Consider the following 11,833-nt stretch of genomic DNA (forward strand, 5'->3'; position numbering starts at 1 on the left):
CCAAGCTCCAAGCATGAGCCAGCAGAGACCGAGCAGAGACCAGTGAGTGGTGGGTGGGGGCGGTTGGTCCTGACTCTTCCTCCTATCCCAGACAAGTGGGACAAGGATACAGACATGGGGGACGCCACTTGCATTGTTTCTGTACACAGGGAGCTCATATTTGCTTTTCCTGTTGGGGCTTTCAATCTCTCATGAGAAACCCTGCTCTCTGTACCAGCACTTCTTACTTCAATTGCCTTGCCCAGTTGGAACAAAAAAGAATCTCTCCAAACTCTTCCCAAGACAAGCCAAAATGTTCATGGATCAGGAGATGTTCATGACTGGGTTGAGGGGGGAGCAACAATTTAATTTCAGGTGGTTTTCTTGAGAGCCTCTTTGATGGATATGCAGTGAATTTTACATTGTTCTCTGCAGATTCACTCATGATGATGGAAGTGCTGTCATTATACACTTGAGTATTTGAGTTAAGTATTTCACAGTTGAGGACAAAAAACCACAGGGTTCCTTTTTATTCATTGAAATAATGTTGGCTAGAGGAATGCAAATATTTCTGTATTTTCATGGTGCATTGTTATCACCATTTTAAACCTGTTTCCGTTTAAAATTAAAATGTATGGGAAGTCAGCTTTATTTTATTTATTTATATATTTTTGATTTTTGGGTCACACCTGGAGCTGCTCAGTAAATACTCCTGGCTCTGCATTCAGGAATTACTCCTGGCAATGCTTTGGGGACCCTATGAGATGCTGGGGATAGAAATCGCCTTGGCCACATGCTAGAAATTGCTCTATGTGTTGCACTATGGCTTGATCCCTGGGAAGCCAGTTTTATTGGTTATTTTTTTATGGAGTTACCTTGAGACAAAGAGTTACGAAGCTGATCATTGTCAGGTTTCAGTCAAACAGTGTTCCAATAGCCATCCCTCCACCAGTTTATATTTCCCATCACCAATGTTCCCAGTTTTCCTCCTACCACACTCCCTCCAACCCCCCTCCCCCGCCTATCTCTATGACAGGCAATCTCCTTCTCTCTCTCTCTCTCTCTCTCTCTCTCTCTCTCTCTCTCTCTCTCGATCCCTTCCTCACCCCTCCCTCATTCCCTCCCTCCCGTCTCCCTTTTGGGGCATTATAGTTTGCAATGCAAATACTGACTGAGGGGTTATCATGTTTGTTCCTTTACCTGTTTTCAGCGTGCAGTATTATCCAGAGACATCATTTGGGAAGTCATTTTTTAAAAAAATTATTTATTTAGTTTTGCTTTTTGGGTCACACCTGGAGATGCACAGGGGTTACTCCTGGCTCTGCACTCAGGAATTACCCCCCGGTGGTGCTCAGGGTACCACATGGGATGCTGGGAATCGAACCCGTGTCGACAGCGTGCAAGGCAAATGCCCTACCCGCTGTGCTATTGGTCCAGGCCCGGGGAAGTCAGTTTTAGACCTGAACAGGGAACCCATGTTCAGTCTTCCCTTTCTGTCCCCAGGTCCCTCCTGAGGTACAGCTTATAGAACAACTCTCTGGCTTCCATGCTTCTTCCCCTGCACCTAAAGGAGGTTGTCATGGCTTAGCAAACTAAAATAAACAAACTATATGAATATATATAATATATATAGATATACTTTTAAATCTATTAACTATTATTTCATGTTCTTTAGTTCCTAGGGCACACATAGGCAATAGATTCCACATAATGTAGCCTTTGGTACTTTTGATTTTTCCATTTTTTCATGTCATTTATGCAGAATGGATCACTTTTAAAAAAATTGTACATTAGGTTAGGTAGACTGGGGAGGGCACTTTTCTTGCCTGCTGCCAAACAGGTTTAATCTCTGGCATCCCATAGGGTCAATTTGAATAATACTGGGAGTGATTCCTGAGTGCAGAGCTGAGAATAAGCCCAGAGCATCACCAAATGTGTCGCCCCCCTGAGCCCCCAATGAATCAATAAGAATTATTACTGTATTGACAGATCATTCACAGACTGAGAATTGAGTGCTCTGTGTTTGAGTGACATAAAGTGATAGTGATTCATATATTTTATTGGGAATTTTGTTTTCTTTCCAACAGACACTGGATGTTATATTTCTTTTATTTACTTTAACAGAATGATCAGTGTTTTGTTCTGATTTTTTTCTTTTTTGACTCCAGTGATGCACAGGGGTTACTCCTCACTCATGCACTCAGGAATAACTCCTGGAGGTTCTCGGGGGACCATACGGAAGGATGGAATTGAAGCCTGGTGGACCAAGTACAAAGTAAATGCGCTGCCTGCTGTGCTATGGCTCCAGCCCTTTTTCTGATATTTTATCCTTGACACCTTAAGGACACCTTACTTTTTAGGTCCCATGTTGCTTTCTTTCAGTTTTTCAAAAATCAGAGCAACTTGTACCAACAAGATAAAAGTGATTGAGAAAAGACTTCAAAGAAGAATGATTGTCATGACCAGAAGCTATAGAGCTTCAAGTGGGCTCAAGAAGAGTCCCTCCATTTAGGAAATGCTCCAATCTAATATGTACACACAGTGATGAGGACCTGTATGCCTGTTAATCACTCTCATTGATTTCCCCAAAGGTGTCTCTGCTCCATGGACCCACACAATGGAACAGGGGCTGTGGAATTCCTCCTCCTGGGACTCTCTGATGATCCCCAAGTCCAGCCTCTCCTCTTCTGCCTCTTCCTCTACCTGGTCACCATCACGGGGACCCTGCTCATCATCCTGGCCATCAGCTCTGACCCCCACCTCCACACCCCCATGTACTTCTTTCTCTCTGCCCTGTCCACGGCTGACATTGGCTTTACCTCCACCACGATGCCAAAGATGATTTGGGACATTCACACTCAGAGCAGAACCCTCTCTCGTGCCGGTTGCCTATTGCAGCTTTCGTTTTTTTTTTTATTTTTTTATCTTTTTGCTTATTTGGACAGTTCCATTCTAACTGTGATGGCGTATGATCGTTTTGTAGCTATTTGTCACCCCCTGCACTACCCCGTCATCATGAACCCCCGCCTCTGTTATCTGCTCCTTCTGGCATCTGTTTTTTTCAGCGTTTTGGATTCCTAGGCACATTGCCTGATGGTATCACTGCTAACCTTTTGTGCTCATGTGGAAAGCAGCCATTTCTTCTGTGACCCCCCTCAACTCATGAGGCTTGCCTGTGAGGACACATCCACTGACAGGCTACTGATGTATTTTATTGGTGCTATCCTTGGTGGTGTTCCAATCTCAGGGATTCTTTACTCATATACAAGAATTGTTTCATCAGTTTTAAGAGTCTCCTCCACAAGGGGGAGGTCCAAAGCCTTCTCCACCTGTGGCTCTCATTTGACAATTGTTTGCTTATTTTATGGAACAGCTCTAGGGGTTTACCTCAGCTCAGCTGTCTCCCGTTTTCCCAGAAACGGTGCCTTGACCTCAGTAGTGTACTCCATGGTGGTCCCCATGCTGAACCCATTAATCTACAGCCTGAGAAACAAGGACCTCCAGAGAGCCTTCCAGAAATTTCTCAGTACGACCACTTAATCTTAATACTGCATTTTAATCATAGGATTAGAAATAATTCCAAAACCAGCATTTGAAATAAGCAAAGAAGTATCCCAAATTACATGATCACACAAATGTTTTTCTATGTTTTCATATTCCTCATCAACTTTACTGAAAATTTAAAATAGCTTGTTTTATCTCTGTTTTAATAAGAATATTGGGTATTCTGCAATAATACACAAGTCAAGAATCACTTCCAAATTCTGTCAACCTTAAAGTATTTGTATTTGTCACCTAAGACCCAATATTTTGAAATGCAGAATCACCTTTATATAAATATATACCTTATAAATATATGTTACTAAATGTTCCCAGGGCTCATTTCTATGTTCATATAAAACTGACCCCGATCAAATCTACTGCTAAAGGTTGTATGAGACCATGGAGGGTACCATTACTCAGCTTGACTGCATATAGGAAGCATCAGGCTTTATTAAGGGGGGTGTTAGTATTGGGGGTCACAATCACTACTCCTGGCATTGTTAGGGAACACAGCCAAAGCATGCACTTTTGCATCATAAGCAACATTAGTGCCCAGGAAATAGAGAGCTAGATACATGCTCTAAATGCTAGAATTGCCAGTTCAAGCCGCAGATCTTCTCTGTCCCATGAGCACTAACTGGAGGTCTATCCTTACTCCCAGCGAGAAAATTGGAAGGGAAGAGAGGGGTGAGCAGGTGTCCCCGGTTGCTCCGTTTCGTGCCTGGATCGAGTGGTACCCTGACTGAAGTTCACACTTCTGGATTTATAGAGCAGCATTGGATTTACAGAGCAGGGCAGCCAGGTGAAGAGGTCATGGCACAAAAGCAGATTAGGTGTCATATATAGACTTATGGAGGTCATGTTCAGAATTCAGGAAGCGGTAGTTGTTGATGCATGGACCAGGGTGAGAAAAGAATGTTTGCAACAGGAGTAAGGGCTGGGTTTTGGCACGGTCATGATAAGTCAGAAAACTTACCTGGGGGCAAGATGGAAGGACAGAGATAAGTAAAGTGAACCATTTGCTTTTCTCTCCTTGTAAGTTCATTACATTTTAGATGCTTTATGGCGTTATGTTGGTCTGGAGCAATAGCACAGTGGGTAGGGCATTTGTCTTGCACACGGCCGACCCAGGTTCGATTCCTCCTTCCCTCTCGGAGAGCCCAGCAAGCTACCGAGAGTATCCCACTCGGCAGAGCCTGGTAAGCTCCCTGTGGCATATTCGATATGCCACAAAAAAGAGTAACAACAAGTCTCAGAAAGGAGATGTTACTGGTGCCCGCTCGCGCAAATTGATGAACAATGGGATGACAGTGCTACAGTGCTATGGTGTTATGTTGGTTTACATAAATCAGATAGAAAGTCTGTCCTTGCCTGCCTCATGAGCTGGGGAAGAATGCAGCTGGGATAGAGAAGGGATTACTAAGTCAATGATGGTTGGAGGGATAGTTCTGGATGGGATATGTGTTCTGAAAGCAGATAAAGGACCCAGTATGATAGCTTCTCAGTATCTATATTGCAAACCATAATGCCTAAAAGTAGAGAGAGAGTATGGGGGAGATTGTCTACCATAGAGGCAGTGGGAGGATTTGGATGGTGGGGGAAAACTGAGGATATTGGTGGTGGAAAATATGAATTGGTGGAGGGGTGGGTGTTTGATCATTGTAGACTTAAACTCAAACATGAAATCTTTGTAACTGTATCTCACAGTGATTCAATTAAATAATTGAAAAATAAAGAAAAAAAAGTCATTCCTCTCAGTCAGGGTACACCCCCAAATAGACAGGACATTCTTTTTTTTAGCTTTAGATATTTATTAGGTATATATTGATTTCACTGTATTTGTTACATTATTAATATATAAATTTATTTTATTTAAATTATTTTTAATTAATGAATCACCATGAGGCACAGTTACAGACTTACAAAATTTCATGCTTGTGTTTCAGTCATACAATGGTCGAGTACCCATTCCTCCACCAGTGCCCATTTTCCACCACCAATGTCCCAGCATCCCTCCTACCATCCCCCCTCCCTCCCCACCCCAACCCACATCTGTGGCAGGGCATTCCATTTTTTTCTCTCTCTTCTGTTGGGTGTTGTGGTTTGCAATACAGGTAATAAGTGGTCATCAAGTTCGGTCTATAGTCTACTTTCAGCATGCATCTCCCATTCTGAGTGGGCCTTCCAAACACCCTTTACTTGGTGGTCCTTTCTCTATCTGAGTTGCCTTTTCACCTAGCATGTGAGGCCAGCTTCTAAGTTGTGGAGTAAAAAGATTTTTAGATAAATACTCTGATAGATTTTTTTAAAAGTGCCTGCAACACGGGGTTGGGGCAATAGCACAGCGGGTAAGGTGTTTTCCTGACACGCGGCTGACCTGAGTTCACTCCTCAGCATCGCATAGGGTCCCCCGGGAACCACCAGGAGTGATTCCCGAGTGTAGAGCCAGGAGTAACTCCTGAACATTGCCGGGTGTGACCCAAAAAAGAAAAAAAAAACCCACTCACAAAAGTGCCTGCAACAAATAAGTAAATAAAGTAAATGTTATTTCTAGTAATAGTACAGTATACATCCATAAAAAAAGCCTATTTAAATAAAGGGAATTTAAAGAAGGAAAATCTTCATAAAAGGAAATGAAAAGTTTTGTGTTTACTGAGAAAATGGAGATAGTTCTAGATTTTCAGTGTAGATGTGTAGGTTTTTTAATCAGTTTGCATGATCAATACAACACTTTAGATGTCCAAGGCAAAAGATCATACATTTAATATTCAAAGAGATTCAATCTTAAGATGTTTAAACTTGAAGACCCATGCAGCAAAATATCCAAGTAAATTAATTTGGGAAGAAGGTTCTTTGACACTTTCTAGTAATTGTTGCATTACTCACTTCTCCATCTGCTTCTATTAGGAGACCCTCGGGGACTGGACTAACAAGGAACACTGGCTCTCACCCAAAGTTCTGTGATTGGTCCCTCAAGGTCATGGAGGAGTAATAAGGACAGCCCTTCAGCCCTGGAGGGTATTTCTCAGTGAGGCTCCTACCTGTGTCCCCTTTCACAACCATCACCTGTGCAGGTTCATGATAGGTTCCTCCCCATCCCAAGCACGAAGTCTCAGCTCTCATCACTCAAGGAGGGAGGAGAGAGCTGGGGCCCAGCTCCAAGCATGAGTCAGCAGAAACCCAGCAGAGACCAGTGAGTGGTGGGTGGGAGCGGTTGGTCCTGACTCTTCCTCCTATCCCAGACAAGTGGGACAAGTATACAAACATGAGGGACGCCACGTGCATCGTTTCTGTATAGATATACAGGGAGCTCATATTTGCTTTTCCTGTTGGGGCTTTCAATCTTTCATGAGAAACCCTGCTCTCTGTACCAGCACTTCTTACTTCCATTAGCCTCGCCCAGTTGGAACACAAAAGAATCTCTCCAAACTCTTCCCAAGACAAACCAAAATGTTCATGGATCAGGGGATGTTCATGACTGGGTTGAGGGGAGAGCAACAATTTAATTGCTGGTGGTTTCCTTGAGAGCTTTTTTGATGGATATGTAGTGAATTTTACATTGCTCTCTGCAGATTCACTCATGATGATGTAAGCGCTGTCATTATACACCTGAGTATTTGAGTTAAGTATTTCACAGTTGAGGACAAAAAAAACCCCCACAGGGTTCCTTCTTATTCATTGAAATAATGTTGGCTCAAGGAAGGCAAATATTTCTGTATTTCAGTGGTGCATTATTATCTTATCACCACTTTAAACCTCTTTTCATTTATTAAAATTTATTTGTTTATAGTTTTTGGTTTTTGGGGTCACACCCAGCGATTCTCAGTGGTTACTCCTGTTTCTGCACTCAGGAATTACTCCGGCAATGTTTGGGGGACCCTATGGGATGCTGGGGATCGAACTCAGGTTGGCCATATTCTTGAAAATGCTCCATGTATTGCACTATTGCTCGATCCCTGGGAAGCCACTTTTATTTGTTATTTTTTTTAAATGGCATTACCATGAGATAGTTACAAAGCTGATCATGGTCAGGTTTCAGTCATACAGTGTTCCAATACCCATACCTCCATCAATTTGCATTTTCCACCACCAATGTCCCTAGTTTTCCTCCTACCACACTTCCCCGGCCCCCAGCCTATCTCTGTGGCAGGCACTTTCCTTCTCTCTCCCCCACTCTTCCCCTCTTTGGGGCATATAGTTTGCAATGCAGGTACCGAGAGGTTATTATGTTTGTTCCTTTACCTGTTTTCAGCATGCAATTCTTATCCAGAGTCATCATTTGGGAAGTCAGTTTTATTTTTGTGTTAATTTTTATTTTATTTTTTTGCTTTTTGGGTCACACCCAGTGATGCATAGGTGTTACTCCTGGCTTTGCACTCAGGAATTACTCCTGGCTTGGGGGGACCATATGGGATGCCGGGGATTGAACCCAGGTTGGCTGCATGCAAGGCAAATGCCTACCCCACTATACTATTGTTCCGGTCCCAGGGTAGTCAGTTTTAGGTCTGAACAGGGAACCTATACTCAGTCTTCCTTTTCTGTTCCCAGGCCCCTCCTGAGTATAGCCTATAGAACAACTCTCTGACTTCCATGCTGCCTCCCCTGCACCTAAAGGAGGTTGAAATGGCTTAGAGAACAAAAACACACGCATAATTTTTTTAAATCTTCGAACTATTATTTAATTTTCTTAATTTCCTAGGGCACATTTAGGCAGTAGATTCCACATACTACAGCCTTTGGTAGTTTGGGTATTTTCCATTTTTCATGTCATTTATGCTGAATGGATCACTTTAACACAATTTGTTCATGAGGTTGGGTAGAGTGGGGAGGGCACTTGTCTTGCCTGCTGCCAACCGAGGTTTAATCTCTGGCATCCCATAGGGTCCATCTGAACAGTACTGGGTGATTCCTGAATGCAGGGCTGAAATAAGCCCAGAGCACCACCAAGTGTGCTAACCCCCCCTCCCCATTCCCAATGAACAAATAAGAAATAGTGCTGTATTGACAAATCATTCACAGACAGAGAATTGAGTGGTCTGTGTTTGAGTAACATAAAGTGATAGTAATTCATATATTTAATTGAGAATTTTATTTTCTTTTCAACAGATTCTGGATGTTATATACCTTTTATTTACTTTAAAGTAATGATTAGTGTTTTGTTCTGATATTTTTTAAAGCAAAAGTTATATATGTGGAATAAGAACAGTGAGTCATAGAAATATTTAGATGAGGCACTTAATGTTTGTTTAAGAGGAAGTGAGCATGTGAAATAAAGGCATAAAAAGGAAAATAAAAGTATATATTGACTATATAAAATGTTGTGGCCATTTAAAATATTAGGATTTTTTGGACATATATAATAAAAAGTAGAAGTTCTTACTCCTATATACATTAATCATTTCTTTTTAATTTTTTTATTTTATAAGTTAGTTCACAATATTTGATTACATTTAATATTCAAACACCAATCCCACCACCACTACACCTTCCCACAGCCAAATTCGGGATGTTTCCATCCAAAGCCCCAATCCCCGTCCCAAAACAAACCAAAAGAATGTATTTTGTGTTGTCTGTTGTGAAGAACTGCTGAACATGCTTACAAAAAAGTGTACATATAGGAAACGTGTGAAGATTTTTCTTTTTCGGCAGGAGCCATTAAGACATTTTATAGGATATCACTAACATGTTGTTAAAATTTTGGGTGATGTAAGCTTTGGTATATATATCTGAACATATGTATATATGCATTCATATATATTTCCCTCTATGCTTTGTTGCCTACTGTCTGAATCCCATCAAATATGGTGTGGTAATCATGGAGAATGGGTAGGGAGTGTCTTATGATGTGTCGCGAGAGCAGCTGCGTGGTCTAGGAATATGTTCACTCAATATGAGCCTTGGCCGGAGCCTGTGGGGTGCGCCCTGGAACATGGTGACGGTTGGGTTGTGGAGGTCGGCTGTCGGGGCTGGGTCCCTTGGGGCGGGGAGGGCTCTCACCCATCCCACTCTGGGGCACCCCAAGCGAAAACAGCCTGGCGCAGAGTTTGGTGGCATGGCTATAGGGGCCCTCATTTTATGCTTCCTTCTGGGAGAAGTAGCTGTGTGATGTGGATGGTGGCTGATGATGAGATTGTCTGGTGCTGGCAGGAGATGACTTATGGGAGTGACCCCTGTGTTATTGGAGACTGGGGGAAATGGACAGATCCCACTTTTTCTAATTTTTTATCCTTGAAACCACTAAGTATTTTTTTTTTGGTCTCATGTTGCTTTCCTTAAGTTTTTTAAAAATCATTGTGTATAGCAACAAGAGGATCACACAAAAGTCATTGAGAAAAAACTTCAAAGAATGATTGTCATGACCAAGACCTATAGTGGATAGGACTCAAGAAGAGTTCCTCCATTTAGGAAATGCTCCAATCTAATATGTTCACACAGTGATGAGGACCTGTACACCGGTTAATCACTCTCATTGATTTCCCCAAAGGTGTCTCTGCTCCATGGACCCACACAACGTAACAGGGGCTGTAGAATTCCTCCTCCTGGGACTCTCTGATGATCCCCAAGTCCAGCCTCTCCTCTTCTGCCTCTTCCTGTCCATGTACCTGGTCACCATCACGGGGAACCTGCTTATCATCCTGGCTGTCAGCTCTGACCCCCACCTCCACACCCCCATGTACTTCTTCCTCTCTGCCCTGTCCACGGCTGACATTGGTTTTACCTCTACCACGGTGCCAAAGGTGATTTGGGACATTCACACTCAGAGCAGAACCCTCTCTCGTGCCGGCTGCCTGTTACAGTTTTCACTTTTTTATCTTTTTGCTTATTTGGACAGTTCCATTCTAACTGTGATGGCATATGATCGCTTTGTAGCTATTTGTCACCCCCTGCACTACCCCATCATCATGAACCCCCGCCTCTGTTTTCTGCTCCTTCTGGCATCTGTTTTTGTCAGTGTTTTGGATTCCCAGATGCATTGCCTGATGATATCACTGCTAACCTTTTGTGCTCATGTGGAAATCCCTCATTTCTTCTGTGACCCCACTCAACTCCTGAGGGTTGCCTGTGAGGACACATCCACTGACGGTCTACTGATATATTTCATTAGTGCTATCTTTGGTGGTGTTCCAGTCTCAGGGATCCTGTACTCTTATACAAGAATTGTGTCCTCAGTGTTAAGAGTCTCATCCACAGGAGGGAGGTCCAAAGCCTTCTCCACCTGTGGCTCTCACTTGACCATTGTTTGTTTGTTTTATGGGACAGTCATTGGGGTGTACCTCAGTTCAGTTATCTCCCATTCTACCAGACATGGTGCGCTGACCTCAGTCGTGTACTCCATGGTGGTCCCCATGCTGAACCCCTTCATCTACAGCCTGAGAAACAAGGACCTCCAGAAAGCCTTCCCGAAATTTCTCAGTAGGACAACTTAATCTTGATACTTTTTATTTTTTTAAAATTTTTTCAATTTTATAAGTTAGTTTACTATATTTGGTCACATTTAATATTCGAACACCCATCCCACCACCATTACACCTTCCCACCACAAAATTCGGGATGTTTCCATCCCAATCCCTGTCCCAAAACACAACTGAAATAATATATTTCATATTGTCTGTTATGAAGAACTGCTGAACATGCTTACAAAAAGGTGTTTGTATAGGAAATGGTGTGAAGATTGTTCTATTTTTGCAGGAGTCACTAAGAAATTGTAAAGGATATCACTAACATATTGTTAAAGTTTGGGTGATGTGAGCTTTGGTATATATATCTGAAAATATGTATATTTGCATATATATATTTCCCTCTATGATTTGTTGCCTCCTATCTGAACCCCATCAAATGTGGTGTGGTAATTATGGAGAATGGGTAAGGAGTATCTTATGATGTGTCCAGAAATATGTTTACTCATAGGTGAGGCGCGGCCTGAATGTGTGGGAAGCAGCCTTGAGCAAGCATGATGGCGGTTGCCTTGTGGAGTTTTTTGGCTGCTAGATCTGGTCCCTTGAGGTGGGGAGGGTTGTCACCCACCCCTGTCTGGAGAATTCCATGTGAAACAGCCTGGCGAGGAGTCTGGTGGCATGGTTATGGGGGCCTCATGTTATGCTCCTTTCCAGGAGAAGCAGCTGTGGGATCTGGCAGTGGCCGATTGATATTTTTGATTTCTTAATTAGAAATAATTAGAAATAATTTTAAAACCAGCATTGAAATCAGCAAACAAGAGTCCCTGATCCCACATAATCTTTTTATCCATATTTTCATATCGGCTCATAGACTTAACTGAAAATTTAAAATCGCTTGTTTTAGCTCTGCTTTA

General features: G+C 42.5%; 1 protein-coding gene and 1 pseudogene across 1 annotated transcript; both read left to right on the forward strand.

The window, feature by feature from the left end:
- Positions 1–2,583: 2,583 nt before the first annotated feature.
- On the forward strand, positions 2,584–3,519 carry LOC130021943 (olfactory receptor 18-like; annotated as a pseudogene).
- A 6,500-nt stretch (positions 3,520–10,019) lies between these two features.
- On the forward strand, positions 10,020–10,949 carry LOC130021944 (olfactory receptor 18-like). The gene has a single exon (XM_056112686.1). The coding sequence runs from the start codon at positions 10,020–10,022 to the stop codon at positions 10,947–10,949; it is 930 nt and encodes a 309-aa protein (XP_055968661.1).
- Positions 10,950–11,833: the final 884 nt, after the last annotated feature.

The sequence above is a fragment of the Sorex fumeus genome, unplaced genomic scaffold, assembly GCF_029834395.1.
Source record: "Sorex fumeus unplaced genomic scaffold, SorFum_2.1 ptg000019l, whole genome shotgun sequence".
Lineage (NCBI taxonomy): Eukaryota > Metazoa > Chordata > Mammalia > Eulipotyphla > Soricidae > Sorex > Sorex fumeus.

What these genes read in the sequence shown, in the direction of transcription:
- LOC130021944 (XM_056112686.1), top strand. Translation starts at nt 10,020, where the DNA reads ATGGACCCACACAACGTAACAGGGGCTGTAGAATTCCTCCTCCTGGGA.